Source organism: Hemitrygon akajei, chromosome 2, assembly GCF_048418815.1.
Source record: "Hemitrygon akajei chromosome 2, sHemAka1.3, whole genome shotgun sequence".
In the NCBI taxonomy this organism is placed as follows: domain Eukaryota; kingdom Metazoa; phylum Chordata; class Chondrichthyes; order Myliobatiformes; family Dasyatidae; genus Hemitrygon; species Hemitrygon akajei.
The window spans coordinates 178,250,702-178,268,700 of NC_133125.1; the positions used below are offsets into that span (position 1 = coordinate 178,250,702).

The 17,999-nt window shown below is 47.6% G+C and overlaps 1 protein-coding gene across 1 annotated transcript in view; it reads right to left on the bottom strand.

Annotated features, from left to right (window-relative positions):
* LOC140721468 (uncharacterized) overlaps positions 1-17,999 on the bottom strand; it is an 88,169-nt gene that overhangs the window by 49,924 nt on the left and 20,246 nt on the right. The window contains exons 6-9 of the mRNA XM_073036294.1: positions 8,046-8,147; positions 7,204-7,308; positions 4,112-4,225; positions 1,650-1,721 (exon numbers count right to left, since the gene is read on the bottom strand). Of these exons, the coding sequence (XP_072892395.1) occupies positions 1,650-1,721; positions 4,112-4,225; positions 7,204-7,308; positions 8,046-8,147 (393 nt within the window). The remainder of the gene's footprint in view (positions 1-1,649; positions 1,722-4,111; positions 4,226-7,203; positions 7,309-8,045; positions 8,148-17,999) is intronic.

The following is a 17,999-nucleotide window of genomic DNA, read 5'->3' on the forward strand; positions in this document are numbered from 1 at the left end:
GAGCCAAAAGTGATCAAGGAGATCTTAAATGCATAATTTACATGGATTCTATACAGACTACAGGCAGTAGATCATTGCCTGTCTGACTGGAGGCTTGTGACCAGTAGAGTGTCAAGGGACTGGTGTTGGGTCCATCATTTGTCATCTATATCATCTATCTGGATGATAATGTGGTAAACTGGATCAGTAACTTTGTGGATGACAGCAATATTGAGGGTGTAGTGAACAGCGAGGAAGACCATCATGGCTTGCAGTGGGATCCGGACCAGCTGGGAAAATGGGCTGAAAAATGTCAGACGGAATTTAATTCAAACAAGTGTGAGGTATTGCACTTTGGTAGGATCAACACAGTGAATAGTCGGACACTGAGGAGTTTAGTAGATTAAAGGAATCTGGGACTTCAAGTCCATAATTCATTGAAAGTGGTATCACAGATTGATTGGGTCATCAAGAAATCTTTTGGCACATTGGCCTTCATAAATCGAAGTATTGAGTGCAGGAGATGGGATGTTTTGTTGAAGTTGTACTAGACACTGGTGAGGCAAAATTTGAAGTACTGTGTGCAGTTTTGGTCTCCTACCTACAGGATAGTTGTAAATAAGGTTGAGAGAGTACAGAGAAATTTTATAAGGATGTTGCTGGGTCCGGAGGACCAGGGTTAAATGGAAAGATTGAAAAGGTTTGGACCTTATTCCTTGGAGACGAGAAGACAGAGGAGATTTGATATACGTATGCAAAGTTATGAACGGATAATTTCAGGTAAATTTCAGGCTTTTTTCATTGAGGTTGGATAGAATTTCAACTCGAGGTCATGGGTTAATAGTGAAAAGTGTAAGGGGAACATGAAGGGAAATGTCTTCACTCAAAAGGTCGCGAGAGTGTGGAACAAGCTGCCAGCACAGGTGATACATGCAAGTTTGATTTTGGCCCGTAAGAGAAGTTTGCAGAGGTACATGGATGATAGGGATACTGAGGTCTATGGACACAGTGCAGGTCGATGGAAGTAGGTAGCTTAAATTGTTCAGCATGGACTAGATGGGCCAAAGAGCCTGTTTCTGTGCTGCACTTCTCTTTCACTCTGTAACAGAGAAGATGGGGCAGGGATGGGTGGATGAAAGGGAATATCTCTGATACACTGAGTTATTGTTGCAATTAGAAGCACACAAATCATCTTTGTCAGTGTCACACATCACAAATAACAGGGCTGTAGGACTTGACTTGTCAATAGAGAGAGAAAAACATGAGGCAATGTCAGATAGATGACTGGCAGAAATGGCTGTTTCTGACAAAGATAAACTGAGAAAGCAAGTTACCTAATGTTACTGAATTCAATACTGAGTCCAGAAAGGAATGACATGCCCTGAGATTATGTTCAGAAACACAATCTGACTTTCCATAACGTTTCGATAATTGTCTGAAATTTCGTGTGGCCAGTTGTTCTGAACAGAGATTTAAACTAAAATGGACATTCAGATATTTTAAACCTCCAGCAGGTTTCCCAGTCCTCAGCTGTGGGGCCAAGGACTGTCTGTGTTTGTGGTCCAGATGAAGCAGCTCACAATGTTCTGACAGAGACACTTCATTCTATCCGTCTGCTCAGTACCAAGTACATCATTCATGTAAATACAGAATTATGTTCGAGCACTTACCTGGAATCGAAGTGCTGACAGAAATGCCAAGTAAGAATATCAGGTTAAAGAAACCTGCGAAGAACAGAAACGCTAAAAAAAAGAAATTGCAACTGTTTGAAATCCTCAGAATCAGATATGAGAATCAATTTCACTGACAAATATCATGAAATTTGTTGTTTTGTGGCAACTGTACAGTGTAATAAATAAAATATACTATAAATTACAATGAGATATATTGTCATGCAAAAAGAGCAAAAATATTGAGATTGTCTTCACGGGTTCACGGACTGTTCAGAAATCTGATGACAGAGGGGAAGAAGCTGTTCCTAAATCATTGAATGTGTGTCTTCAGGCTCCTGTGCCTCCTCCCTGATGGTAGTAATCCCCCTGAGTTACAATCTACACAACTTATTCAAAACTTGCATCAATGAAGTGCTGCAGTGAACAGAGATGAACCCGGGCTTGGTCAGGTTCATTGTGATATTCAGTGTCCGAACATGAGGCAATCAACCAGCTCAGAACTGGACCAGACATTCAAGCATTGGACTGAAGGAGGTTCAGAGAGCTCTCACACACTGGCAACGTGGAGAGACCAGGGAGGGACCAAAAGCATCTTCTGGTTCCCTCTGGAAACACTACATTTGATAACTTACTGACCCACAGGCATCACATGTGGAAATGACAGTTACTCTGTAGTTTGTCCGTGTGTACATCCAGTGGATGGGATATCAGGCCACTGTAAATCAGTTCTGCTGAATTATCCCAGTGACCTGGAGGACTGTAATTAACCATTTTGCCAGTGACTGAGTTCCATGTGTGACAGTACAGCCTGTTCTGACGCAGAGAATCACAACATCACTGTTTCCAGCTGTTCAATGGCATCGGACAGTGTTCTGGTTCAAATTGAAAACTGAACTCCACGAGGGTGCAGGCTGAACAGTCCACATGCTGTAACATTTTATGTAGGCATGTTGAAAGATTATCCTGAATGTAAAAATAATCCCTTAGTTCCATCCTTTAACTTTTGCAGCAACTTATCAGGATGCCATGATGGTTGTGATCGAGATCATACATCTGTCTCTGCTCCTTCAATCTGCCCACAGGATCAACCCTTCGAAATGTTACACATCACTCCAGTACTGAAAATTGTATCTGTCTCCAGATTCATCTGTCTCTATATTCTACCCCATCTCCTTGCCAAGTTTCACATCCACACATCCCCCTCACCCATACTCTCCTGTCGTTTCTTGGTATCTTTGTATAAAGCAATCACGTTTGCTGTTGTCCAATTTAATGGAAACTTTTCAGAACAGGGAGAACATTTAAATTGCTGCATGAAGTATCTCATTAGCTGCCTCTTTCAGACCCCAGGATGAAGTCCATCTGGATATCCAACTTGTCAGATGGCAGCTCCAACAACTGACTCAGTATTTCTTCCCTGGTGATTGTCATTTTCTCAGATTTGTTGCCCTACACTGGTTCTCACTCAGATTATAGCTCAATGCCCATCAATACTTTCAGAAACCTCTTTGACTTTCCAACTCGCTTCCCCTTCCTCTCTGCAGTCTATAAACCTTTATATTTCTGTTCTAATCCTCTCCTTCACAGCAAGCTTTATCTCTTTGCTTTCAGCAAATTGTTCTTTACCTCTGAATTTACCCCACTAAAGCTCACCACCTTTCCTTAATCCTTCAAGCTTTTCTTTGATACCTCACTGTCTGACCAAGCCTGGGGTCATCTGCCCTCATCTTGCTTTACTTGGCTTGGTGACTGACTTCATTTGGTCATTTGCCAGTGAATCAGTTGGGGGTGTTTACTGTACAAACATTGATTCTATTCTTGGACAACTTTAGCCTCTACGGTGAAGTAGATCTCAAAGTGAACCTAGCCAGGACTTGCTTGAATTCGGCCATGAGGAAGGAATGTCAATATTTTGACCCCTGGATAGTTTACAACTTGAGAAGGAAGAGGGGGAATGTGTTCCCTTATGCTGACTATCTGGAAGGTGCTGTTGAAAACAAAACTATTGTAAATATCCAGGAAAGATCGGTGAGAGGCCTCCCAACACTGAATTCTATCGAGGGTCAGAGGGATACCTATCATGCAAACACCTCACCATCACTGGAATAAAGGGGATTCTGTCCCTCATTCCTCAGCTGATTTCATTTTGAAGTTGAACAACACCACGTGTCAAACACCAGACAGCTGAGATAGCTTCTTCTCAACCCGACGTCTTCTAAAGATCCCTCTGGAGTCAGGTAAGAGATGGTATCACTGTGACCAACACTTCACAACTGGGTGAAAAATGATGCAGTTTCATCCCACAGGTCACAGTGTGTTGGGGGGGGGCGTCTGTGGGGGAAGGGGGGTGAATTTTTAAGTTTTTCATTTCATTAATGTCTTTATTAAAATTAGTCACATATTACTTGCAGAGACGACTGGTGTTTATATACAAAGGTGAATTACACAAAGTCACACACCTTCATCAAAAATCTTCTTGTAGATCAAGTAAAACAGAAGCAGAACATTCACCAATGGCAACATCAGGCCAACCAACTGCAAGGCTGTAATTAAAGCGTCCTTGATGGAATCACCTGCAAGTGAAAATCAATTCAAATCAGAAAACATGTAACAATTCCCCAGAGAAATGACCACAACAGCTGCACAATGTTGCAAACAGCCAAACTGATCCACTTTCACCCTGCGGAGACCGGCATGTGCCAACCTCTGCCCAGTCTTATCGACTGCATGTCCTGTGCTGTGGGAAACCTGGAACAGACAATTCCCGAGCCTGATCAGTTGTCCTCAGAGGTCTCCAGTCCAATCTTTCCAGGTCACCTCCTGCCAATATTCTGCACCAGCTGCTCCTTCTGGTGTTGCAATGGCCACTCCTCTGGGAGTGCACTACACTGACCCACATGATCCAGGGTTTGATTTCCCAACTTCCACAACAATTGGTTATGGAGTTACCCCACAATTTCACTGGAAAGTCACTGAAACTCTCAACCTCTGACTCGATTCCACATTTTGTCACAAAAGTTCTCCCACTCATTTAGCCAGAGGAGCTCAGGCTGATATCCACAATCTGGTCAGGGGCACATTCGAGGAGAGAAAGTCTCCTTGTGAAGGGCAGGTTGATGCCCAGACAGCTGACTGACACCTGCACATCAGACTTATTGTCACCAGCGACTTTATTTCAGATATCAGGGTCTGATGTTGCATCGTGCCAGGAACAGGAGTGTGTCTGACAGCTCTTTACATTCTTCATATTGTTTCAATGACGTCACACAGGAACTGAAAAATTCAGCCAACTCCTATGAGCGGGGGCAGAGTGAACTTCTCCACGTGAGAAACAGAACCTGTAATCTCACAGCATCTTTTACCAGTCTCTGGTCCAGACAGTGAAGTACTTTCAGTGCAGTCACTGTTGGAGGGAATGAGACTCAGTTTGTACTGAGTAAGGCTGAACAAACAGTCATGTAAAAGCTGGCTTTGTGATGTTGGTGAACAGAATTATTTTTCCGATACTGCGGAGAAATCCTTTGCTCTTTTGGAAATAACACCGAAGGATCATTTACACCTTCCTGAAGAAAGCAGATGGGACTCTGGTTTAATGTCTCATCCAAAAGTGGAGATCTCTCAACGTGCAACACTTCCTCCACACTGGTTCTGAGAATGTGGGTGATGCTGGTAAAGCCACAGATATTCCCTGACAGTTTACCCTGACAGGGGGATGGTGAGCCTCGCACTGGAACCTCTGTTGTTCTCATGGTGATGCTGGGTGTTGGTCTGTTGTTTAAGAGGGGCAGCAAGGACAAGCCCGGGAACTACAGCCTGGTCAGCCTGACATCAGTGGTGGGGAAGTTACTGGAGGGAATTCTGAGCAATAGGATCCACCAGGATTTCATTAGACAAAATCTGATTAGGAGGAGACATCATAGCTTTATGTACAGGGAGTCAAGGTCGATGAATCATTCAGTTTTTTTGAAGAGATATCCAAAAGGATAGATAGGACAATGAACATTATTTATTTTGACATGATCCTGACATGAATCCAGGGGCTTCCAGGGGATTCAAAATTGGCTCCGAGGTAGAAAGCAGAGAGAAAATTGTTTTCCATAATGGAAGCCGGTGACTCGTGGTGTGATGCAGTTATCAGTGTCGGGACTCCTGTTATTTGATATTTTTATCAGTGATTTGGATGCAAATGCACAAGGCTTGATCATTAAGTTTGTGGATGACACAAAATTAGGTGTTGTTCGTAATAGTGAAGGTTATTGTGGGTTGCAGAGGGAATTTGACCATTTAGGGAAGAGGGCTGAGGAGTGGAAAATGGATTTCATATCTAATGCAACGTTCTCCCACTCAAGAAAACTTGAAAAAATTAATACCGATCATAAATTACAACTCTAGTTCATTCTTTTAGACCCCAGGATGAAGTCCATCTTGACCTGGGACTTGGCAGATGGAAGCTCTGACAATGTGCTCAGTACCTCTTCCCTGGTGATGGTAATGTACTCAGTTTACTGCCCCACATGGTTCTCCCTCAGACAATGGCTCAATATTAAAATGCTGATCTGTTCTTTCAGACCCCTCTGACTTTACATTTCACTCCCTGTCTCTCTCAGTCTACAAGTTTCTGTATTTCTGCATCCCTTTCCTCCTGTCCACCTGAGACAACCTGATCGTCATCACTTTGTGCTTTGAGCTGTCTTGTTCCTTATCTTGAATTTACCCCCAATAAAGCTCTCTATCCCTCCCTGATCCATTAAACTCTTCTTTAATACACAACTCCCTGACCAAACCTGGGGACATCGGCACTTTTCCTGATTCCTGTCTCTCGGAGACAGACTTCATTTGGTAATTTGTCTGTGAATCAGCAAAGAACATTTACACTACAAACACCAGTAGCTACTGGTACTGTTCTTGGATAACTATAGTCTGTGTGGTTAAGTTACTCTCAAAGTGAACAGGACTGGCAAAAATTAAACTAGGCCATGAGGAAGGAATGTCAATATTTTGAACTTTGGATGGTTTAGAACTTAAGGAGGAAGAGGGAGAAGGTGGTGTTCCCTTTCATTAATTGATTAGAAGATGCTGTTGAAAACAAAATTGATGCAAATATCCAAGCAAGATTCCTGGCAGCCTGAAAGAGAGGCCTTCCCACACCCAACTGTATCAAGGATGAGAAACACTCACTCACTCACCTCACCATCATTGGGATCCTTTACACCAACCCGATATGATGCTGAAATTTGACAACACCATGATCAAACACCAGTGAGCTGAGACACGTTCCTCTCCAGACTACTTTTTCTAAAGACCCTCTGGAGTCAGATCAGAGGTGACTCCAGAATCATTCCAGCTGTGGTGACACTGTAAATCAGACTTTCATAACTGGGAAAAATGTCAGACAATTTCATCCCACAAGTCACAGGGATCCAGAGGGTTCGGTGGGGGTGAAGATTATTCAGGGTTTTTTCTTTTCTATCTTTTTATTAAAATGAGTCTAAAATTACTTGGAGATGTGACTGGAGTTGATACACAAGAGTGAAAATACAATGACAGATACCTTCGCCCAAAGCCTTTTTAATGGCCAGGCACATCAGTATTAAAACGAACACAATTGGCAGTATGATTGACAAGACGATACTGACAATTCCCGCGATGGAAAGGCCTGCAATTAAAAACAAATTCAAATGAGTAAACCTGTAACAATTCATCAGGTAAGTGACCGTAACAGCTGCCTATTGATGCAAAGAACCAAACTATTCCACTTATCTCCACAGGGCAGGAGATGTACCCGCCTCTGCCCAGACTTGCTAACTTTGTCTACGTGACTGAACCAACTGACTCTGCATGGCCTCCGATGTGGGATAACAACATGCTGACCAGTTATTCCAGACCTGAATTATTCCCTGCAGTCTCATCTATCCTGGTCACTTGCTGTCAATATTCTGCACTGGCTGCATCTTCTGGTGTTCCAATGGCCACACCTTGAGGAGTGCACGACACTGCAGCCAGACATCCCACATGGTCCATGGTTTGACTCTCCTGACATCCACAACAATTGGTTATGCGGCTGTCCCACAATTTCACTGGAAACTCACCGAATCACCCAAGTTCCATCACTCAGTCCGGTTTACCTGTGTGTCCTCCAGTGATTTATCTGACCTGTATGTGTTCAGCTGACCTGTACTGTGTTTCTGGTGGTTCTGAACTGTTGATGTTTGGCCATTACTGTCTGAACCTCCAGCAGGTTTCCCTGCACCCAGTTGTGGGTCTGAGGACTGCAGATGCTGGTGGTCCTGATAAAGCATCTTACAATGTACTGACTGAGATACCCAATGCATTCCAACCACCCTGCAGAGAACTGAGTTCATCACTTTCATACAAGTTTATTTGACCACATACCAAAAATCGTAGCACTGACGATCCAGGCAATGATGAAACAATTGATGAGGACAATATCACAGACGGCTTTCAACTTCCACAAAATTGTGATCATCTTAGAACCTTTTCAAAAATAAAAAGAAATTTACAACATTTAAAGAGTTGGTCTCATTTTCTTCAACTGGGTTCCTGTCAAATTTGTTAAGATTCGGAGCTGGAAGGGAAGGGAAGGTCTTTTTTGTGGGTTAATTTATTCTTTTACTTTCTTCTGGACATGTTTCTTGTAATTCTCTGCACATTGGGCATTAGAGAGACTTTCTTCAGATATATGGGGTTAGTGCTTGTGTTTTGTCCTTTCATGGCTGCCTGTTGGTCAACATTTGTTAACCACACAATATGAATGATGTAACACATGCATCAATGGACAAATGTCCCGGTAACAGAGCTTGACTCAGGTTGTTTCGATTGGTGATGATATTGCATGTCCTAAACATCAAGCAACCCAAACAACTCTGAAATGGATCAGATGTCAGAGCTTTGGATTGAAGGAGGTTCAGGAGTTCACTCACCACTGCAGCAAATGGGGAGCTCAGAGAGACACAAAACACAGTTTGTGGCTGCTACCAGGATTTGTTTTACAGTTGATAACTTAGATAAACCCTCAGCCAGTGACTGTGCATGTGGAAACAGATAGACTGCAGCTTCCCTCTGGACATGTCCAGCAGATAAGGCAACAGCCACTGTCGATATTCTCTGCTGTATTCCCTCATGATCTCAAGGGCTGAGACTGACATCAAGTTGCCAGTGTTAACAAAAACCAACCCCAGCTGTAACACTGAGGTTCCACTGTTTGACTGTGAATCCTGTTCTGATGCCGAGGACTGGAACAGCTGCTCACAGCATCAGGCAGTGGTTTATTCCAACATTGAAACTAAACAGCTCAAGGGTACAGGCTGAACTGTCCAAATGCTGGGATATTTAATACAGGTAAGGGGAGAGGTTGTCCAGGACATCCAGTGGTGAGCAGTGCACACGATCCAAGGACACCTCTCTTGTAGTGGTTTTTGTTCATTTCCAATTGCTCTCAAGAAAGGGGGGGATGGAAGAGCTGGTTTCTTATTTTGCACCCACCACCTAAATTCCCACCCTCTTCAGACCCCACATTACTGAAAAATAATTTCTCTCAATTTCCTCACAAATGCCCTTTCACATTCCCAAACTTATAGTCCACATCGCAGGAGTTACTGAGGTGTTGAATCAAACCCTCTTCATATCACCAAATCCCCTTTCCCCATTATAACTATAACTCATTCACCTGAGACTCTGCCCATTGGCACAATTTCCATCACTTTCACTCAAGATTAACAGGCCTGAACACCTGTCTGATAAACTGGTTTAACTAATCACAAATAGATTCAGCTCTTGCCCAGTGAACAGTCTGAGGATGAACTAGAATCTAAAGTTATCTCCCAGGTCTTCACCTTGATGTTTTTCAACGATATGAACCAAACCGTGAATGTTTGTGTAAAAATAAAACAAGCAGCATCAGGTCTCAACCTGAAATGTTCACAACCCCTTTACCTCAGACAAGAGAAAATCTGCAGATGCTGGAAATCCGAGGAATACACACAAAATGTTGGAGAAACTCGGAGGCCAGGCAGAACAAAGCAGAGTCGATGTTTCGGGCCGAAATCCTTCAGCAGGACCATTTTGTGTGTGCAACCCCTTTACCTTCACAGATGCTGCTGACCCACCGAGTTCCTCCAGCAACTTGTTTTCTGTTCCTGATCCCAGTGTCATCAGTCTCCTGTCTCCATGGAGACTTGTGGGTCAGACTATTCATCAGCCTCTCCTTTCTCTTTGTCCTTGTTGCCCCATCGTGGAATTTTATCTCAGTCTGGATTTTATCCCACTACCTCCCCACGTTAAACTTACCCATGAAGCATACCTTCCATTCATTACCAATTTCCCTTCCAGCTCTGAATGATCAGTCCTGTCAAATTTGTTAAGATTTGGAGCTGGAAGGGAAGGGAAGGTCTTTTTTGTGGGTTAATTTATTCTTTTACTTTCTTCTGGACATGTTTCTTGTAATTCTCTGCACATTGGGCATTAGAGAGACTTTCTTCAGATATATGGGGTTAGTGCTTGTGTTTTGTCCTTTCATGGCTGCCTGTTAGGAAACGAATCTCAAGGTTGTATAATGTATACATACTTGGATAATAAAATGTACTTTGAACTTTGAATTTAAATACCAGCTCAGATAGTCTGGGGGTTTCTCTCTCTGTGATGCTAAGACTGTGAGACTACCCCGGTTGCTGCGCTTCGTGTCTGTGAACTTTGCAGCTGTTTACCCCGTTACAATGATGAAGTGAATACCGAGGCTTTGGGCCTACTCCAGGCTGCTCCAGGGATTTGGATCTAAAGACTCAGTTTGGTTCGGAATGCTGTTGTTGTTGCTCGCTTCTATTGTTTATATGATTTGTTTTGGTGTTTCTGTTTCTCTTTCTCTCTGGGCACTGAGGAGTTGGTCTCATTTTCTTCAACTGGGTTCTTTCGAGTTCCTTGCTTTGTGACTGCCTGTAAGCAAACAAATCTCAACGTTGTATAATTTCTACATTCTTTGATAATAAATGCACTTTGAAACTTAACCTTGACCTCTATTTGTAGATCCACCCAGCCTCAGTGGAAAAATCCTGTTTGCATTTACCCTATCTGTACCCTTCAAAATCTCTGTCAAATCTCTCCCCAAACTTCTACTTTCCAAGGAATAAAGTCCTAACTTATTCAATCTTTCCCTGTAACTCAGGTCTTCCAAAATCTCTGCAATTTTCTCTGCATTCTTTCAACCTTATTTACATCTTTCCTGTTGGTAGGTGACCAAAACTGCACATGATACTCCAAATTAGTCCTCACCAAAGTTTTAGACAACTTCAACCTAAGCATCTCCTGTACTCAATACATTGATTTATGAAGGCCAATGTGCCAAAAGCTTTCTTTATGACCCTATCTACCCATGACACCACTTTCAATAAATCGTGGACCTGTATTCCCAGATCCCTTTGTTCTACCCCACTCCCATGCACCCCTAATCCTGGTGTAATCTGCATATTTACTGATCCTGTTAACCAGATTATCATCCTGATCAGTAATATTGATGACAAACAACGGACCCAGTGTTGATCCTGTGACACTCCACTAGTCACAGGCCTTCAGTCAGAGAGGCAACCACTGTCTGGCTTCTCCCACAAAGCCAATGTCTAATCAATTTACTATCTCATCCTGAAAGCCAAGTGTCTGAACCTTTCTGACCAACCTTCTGGCCCCGAGCATTTCAGAGAAGGGTTACTCAACCTGTATATTGTGTTTGAGGCAGGAACATCAATAACACTTAAAAGGTCCCGGACCAGTCAGGTGTGGGGCCTTTAAGGCTCATCGCCATGTCTGAAAGTGAGGCCGGAGAGGGGAATCCAAGCCAGGCTGAAACACAGGGGGATGAGGCCTCCTCTACCCGGCATCCTGTTGGCAAATGTGCCGTCGCTGGAGAACAAAATCACGGATCTGAGGGCAAGACTGCTGCATCAGAGGCAGCTGAGAGTCGGCTCAATTGTATGCTTTATGGAAACGTGGCTTTCTCCAGACACGCCGGATGCAGCAGACAGACCAGAGGGATTCACAATTCACAGAATGGACCCAACTGCTGACTCGGGGAAGGCAAAAGGAGAAGGTGTGTGTTTTATGGTTAACTCTCTGACATGAGTGGTTTGAGTGGTGGGTGATCTGGGAAGGGTCCAATGTAGCTGGAAGGTGGGATTTCATACGATCCATTACCAGCTGCTCAAAGCACTTCATGATTGTTGAGGTCACTGCCACTGAGTGGTAATCAATTCGGCCAATTACTGTCTCTCTCGGACACTGAAATGATGGTGGCTGCCTGGAAACCTGCAGGGACAGTGAACTGTTTCAGAGAGATGTTAAAGATGTCTGTAAAGACCTGTGTTAGCTGGGTTGGACAATCCCTCTACATCCCACCAGGTCTGTTGTCTGGCCCTGCACCTTTGCATGGGTAATGAGAAACCACATTTGGTCAGATTACAGATTGATGAGCATCTGCAACCAGTCTGAGTTGGCATCGGGGACCAGGGTCGACCACGGGAAGAGTGAGGCCACGCTCTTCAGTAGTGGTCGCCAACCCGTCGATCGCAATCGACTGGTCGATCTTAGAGACTTTCCCAGTAGATCCCGAAAAAAAATGAAAAATAAATACACAAATACTGTTGAGAGATTGTTTCCGGGTTGTGGGGTTTTAGTTCCGTTCTTTCTGCCCAGTGCGCGTGCGTGTAGCTCCCCCGCCACGCACTACAGTGTACTTCAGTGGTCCCCAACCACCGGGCCACGAGGAAACGATGAGTCAGCTGCACCTTTCCTCATTCCCTGTCACGCCCACTGTTGAACTTGAATACACGCGAGGTCATCAGTCGCCTAAACGCAGTGATACCCTAGCGCCAGGGATCACTGGTTGGCCTCGGGTAACTGGCCGCCACATGCGGCCGGCGGGAAGTGCCGTTGCTACTGGCCAGGAGCACGGACAGATGGGCGCTGCCTCTAAACCTGCTTACCACACCAAGTATTCATGAACCTGGTGCTAAAATATTCGCAGACGACCTAATTCTGGCTCAAGGTTTCGTATGTAGCAGAGCAGCTACCTCGCTGTGATCTACTGAAAGTCATCCCTCAAGCCAAACTTTTCTCGGCCGATAGATCCTACAAGGGGGGCTGATGCACATCCTGTCACACTCCTCGCTCGGTTGGTCGCTGTCTCCGGACTGCGACCACCGCGGCCCCAGTACGGGAATAGCTGCACCTGGCCAAGGCGCCTGGCAGCAGACGGGCGAGCGGTTGTGTAATGAGGCATTGAATCCCTCAAAACTGCTTCGGCACCTTGACTCCAAGCACCCTGCTCTTAAAGACAAACCCACTGAGCTTTTTCAGTGGCAAAAACATGAGCAAGTGGGACAGAAGCTAAATGCTGAGAGCCACGAAAACTAAACTGCGGAACAGATTGGACATAAGGAACCTGCTTCGAGTATCGCTGTATTCCGGTCGTGGTTTAAACACTCCCCCCCCCCCCCGCCCCCCCCGTCGGCCGGTCCGCAAGAATGTAGTCAATATTAAACCGGTCCGCGGTGCAAAAAATTGTAGTGACCGCTGGTGTTCATGCATTATTTCTACTTCCGGGTTGCTGTGTTTTACTTCCGGTCTTTTCTGCCCCGGTGTGCATGCGTGTAACTAATCGATCTGGGGTCGATCTTGCCTTTCACTAAGGCCGAGGTAGGGGATCTTGGGCTTAAAAAGGTTGGTGACCTCTACTCTTCAGCATGGTTGTTATTCTGGGTGGGGGTCTGTGACTCTTGGTGTTTTGTAGGTATCTGTGCTGGGACCTCTGTTGTTTGTAATGCAGAAGTGACTTGGATGGAAATTTAGATGGTAACTTTTCTGATGACAAAAAAAATATTGAAAGAGTTGCAGACATTGTACAGATATTGTGTGCAGTTTTGTTTGAAGGATGTGGAGGCTTTGGAGAGGGTGCAGAAAAGTTTTACCAAGATGCTGCCTGGATTAGAGGGTATGAGCTACAACGAGAGATTGGGCAAATTCTGATTGTTTTATCTGGAGTGTCAGAGGCCGAGGGGTGAGGCGGAATACCTGATAGAAGTTTATAAGATTATGAGAGGAGTAGATAGGGTAGACAGTCAGTCTTTTACCCATGGTGGAAATGTCGAAAACTAGAGGCTGTTGCTGGAAGGTCAATGGGAAAAAGATTAAAGGAGATGTGCAAGGCAAATTATTTTACAGAGTGTCAAGTGTCTGGAGTGGGCTGCCAGGGGTGGAGGAGGCATTTAAAAGGCATTCAGACAGGCAGAAGAATCTGCAGGGGATGGAGGGATATGGATGGTGTTCAGGCAGAAGAATCTGCAGGGTATGGAGGGATATGGATTGTGTTCAGGCAGAAGAATCTGCAGGGGATGGAGGGATATGGATCCTGTTCAGGCAGAAGAATCTGCAGGGGATGGAGGGATATGGATCGTGTTCAGACAGAAGAATCTGCAGGGGATGGAGGGATATGGATCGTGTTCAGGCAGAAGAATCTGCAGGGGATGGAGGGATATGGATCGTGTTCAGGCAGAAGAATCTGCAGGGGATGGAGGGATATGGATCGTGTTCAGGCAGAAGAATCTGCAGGGGATGGAGGGATATGGATCGTGTTCAGGCGGAAGGGCTGAGTTTGATTTGGTATCATGTTCAGCACAGACACTCTGCCTCAGGACCGGTTCCTGTGCTGTACTGTTCTACGTAAAAATCCTGAGGGTCTTGACAGAGTGTCAGTTGTTCAAAGTTCAAAGTCAATTTTATTATCAAAGTACATAAATATCACCATATACAACCCTGAGATTCACTTTCTTGTGTGCTGCCCTGCAAATCTCTAGAATAGTAACGATAACAGGATCAATGAAAGATCAACCAGAGTGCAGAAGACAACAACTGCGCAAATGCAAATAAATAACAAGTACATGAGATAATGAGACAGAGTCCTTGAAAGTGAGATCATTGGTTGTGGGAACATTTCAAGGATGAGACAAGTGAAGTTGAGTGTAGTTATCCTCTTTTGTTCAAGAGCCGGATGGTTGAGGGGTAGTAACTGTTCTTGAACCTGGTGGTGTGAGTCCTGAGGCTCTTGTACCTTCTACCTGATGGCCACAGTGAGAAGAGAGCATGACCTGGTTGGTGGGAATCCCTGATGATGGGTGCTGCTTTCCTACGACAGTGTTTCATGTAGATGTGCTCAATGGTTCAGAGGGCTTTACCCGTGATGTACTGGGATGAATCTGTTATTTTGTGTCAAGTTTTCCATTCAAAGTCATTAGTATTTCCATACCAGGCTATGATGCAGCCAGTCAATATAGTCTCCACTACACATCGATAGAAGTGTAGATGTTAGAAAGTTTGTCAAAGTTTTAGATGTCATGCCGAATCTCTGCCAACTGCTAAGGAAATGGTGCAGGTGCTGCCATGCTTTCTTCAGAATTGCATTTACAGGTAGTCCCCGAGTTACGAACGTCCGACTTACGGACAACTCGTACTTACGAACCGAGGAAGGAGAACACCATCCGCCATTGTAAGTCGTTGCCACTGTGTTGGGTGTTTAACTTGGTATTTGGCTTAAATTTTTCTTAGTAAGATTCACCCTGACCCCGCCCCACCCCCACCAAACCCCACCCCCGGTTCCGGTTAGCTGGTCGCGCAGTGAGATCAGCGCCGGGCTCAAGAACGGACGTTCGATCCAGTGACAGATCGCTCCCGTGACACATTGACGTGGATCCGGTGACTCCCGTACCGTCCGTGCCAGGTTGATGTGGATCCGGTGACTCCCGTACCGTCCGTGCCGGGTCGACGTGGATCCAGTGACTCCCGTACCGTCCGTGCCGGGTTGACGTCGATCCGGTGACTCCCGTACCGTCCGTGCCGGGTCGACGTGGATCCAGTGACTCCCGTACCGTCCGTGCCGGGTCGACGTGGATCCAGTGACTCCCGTACCGTCCGTGCCGGGTTGACGTCGATCCGGTGACTCCCGTACCGTCCGTGCCGGGTTGATGTGGATCCAGTGACTCCCGTACCGTCCGTGCCGGGTTGATGAGGATCCGGTGACTCCCGTACCGTCCGTGCCGGGTTGACGTCGATCCAGTGACAGATCACTCCCGTACCGTCCGTGCCCGGTTGATGTGGATCCGGTGACTCCCGTACCGTCCGTGCCGGGTTGACGTCGATCCGGTGACTCCCGTACCATCCGTGCCGGGTTGACGTCGATCCCGTGACTCCCGTACCGTCCGTGCCGGGTTGACGTCGATCCGGTGACTCCCGTACCGTCCGTCCCGGGTTGATGTGGATCCAGTGACTCCCGTACCGTCCGTGCCGGGTTGACGTCGATCCAGTGACTCCCGTACCGTCCGTGCCGGGTTGATGTGGATCCAGTGACTCCCGTGCCGTCCGTGCCGGGTTGACGTGGATCCAGTGACTCCCGTACCTTCCGTGCCGGGTTGATGTCGATCCCGTGACTCCCGTACCGTCCGTGCCGGGTTGACGTGGATCCAGTGACTCCCGTACCGTCCGTGCCGGGTTGATGTGGATCCCGTGACTCCCGTACCGTCCGTGCCGGGTTGACGTCGATCCGGTGACTCCCGTACCGTCCGTGCCGGGTTGACGTCGATCCGGTGACTCCCGTACCGTCCGTGCCGGGTTGACGTGGATCCAGTGACTCCCGTACCGTCCGTGCCGGGTTGACGTGGATCCGGTGACTCCAGTACCGTCCGTGCCGGGTTGACGTCGATCCGGTGACTCCCGTACCGTCCGTGCCGGGTTGACGTGGATCCGGTGACTCCCGTACCGTCCGTGCCGGGTTGACGTCGATCCGGTGACGCCCGTACCGTCCGTGCCGGGTTGACGTCGATCCGGTGACTCCCGTACCGTCCGTGCCGGGTTGACGTCGATCCGGTGACTCACGTACCGTCCGTGCCGGGTTGACGTCGATCCAGTGACTCCCGTACCGTCCGTGCCGGGTTGACGTGGATCCAGTGACTCCCGTACCGTCCGTGCCGGGTTCACGTGGATCCAGTGACTCCCGTACCGTCCGTGCCGGGTTGACGTCGATCCGGTGACTCCCGTACCGTCCGTGCCGGGTCGACGTGGATCCAGTGACTCCCGTACCGTCCGTGCCGGGTCGACGTGGATCCAGTGACTCCCGTACCATCCGTGCCGGGTTGACGTCGATCCGGTGACTCCCGTACCGTCCGTGCCGGGTTGATGTGGATCCAGTGACTCCCGTACCGTCCGTGCCGGGTTGATGAGGATCCGGTGACTCCCGTACCGTCCGTGCCGGGTTGACGTCGATCCAGTGACAGATCACTCCCGTACCGTCCGTGCCCAGTTGATGTGGATCCGGTGACTCCCGTACCGTCCGTGCCGGGTTGACGTCGATCCGGTGACTCCCATACCGTCCGTGCCGGGTTGACGTCGATCCCGTGACTCCCGTACCGTCCGTGCCGGGTTGACGTCGATCCGGTGACTCCCGTACCGTCCGTCCCGGGTTGATGTGGATCCAGTGTCTCCTGTACCGTCCGTGCCGGGTTGACGTCGATCCAGTGACTCCCGTACCGTCCGTGCCGGGTTCATGTCAATCCACTGACTCCCGTGCCGTCCGTGCCGGGTTGACGTGGATCCAGTGACTCCCGTACCTTCCGTGCCGGGTTGATGTTGATCCCGTGACTCCCGTACCGTCCGTGCCGGGTTGACGTGGATCCAGTGACTCCCGTACCGTCCGTGCCGGGTTGACGTCGATCCGGTGACTCCCGTACCGTCCGTGCCGGGTTGACGTGGATCCGGTGACTCCCGTACCGTCCGAGCCGGGTTGACGTGGATCCAGTGACTCCCGTACCGTCCGTGCCGGGTTGACGTGGATCCAGTGACTCCAGTACCGTCCGTGCCGGGTTGACGTCGATCCGGTGACTCCCGTACCGTCCGTGCCGGGTTGACGTGGATCCAGTGACTCCCGTACCGTCCGTGCCGGGTTGACGTCGATCCGGTGACGCCCGTACCGTCCGTGCCGGGTTGACGTCGATCCGGTGACTCCCGTACCGTCCGTGCCGGGTTGACGTCGATCCGGTGACTCCCGTACCGTCCGTTCCGGGTTGACGTCGATCCAGTGACTCCCGTACCGTCCGTGCCGGGTTGACGTGGATCCAGTGACTCCCGTACCGTCCGTGCCGGGTTGACGTGGATCCGGTGACTCCAGTACCGTCCGTGCCGGGTTGACGTGGATCCGGTGACTCCCGTACCGTCCGTGCCGGGTTGACGTCGATCCGATGACTCCCGTACCGTCCGTGCCGGGTTGACGTCGATCCGGTGACGCCCGTACCGTCCGTG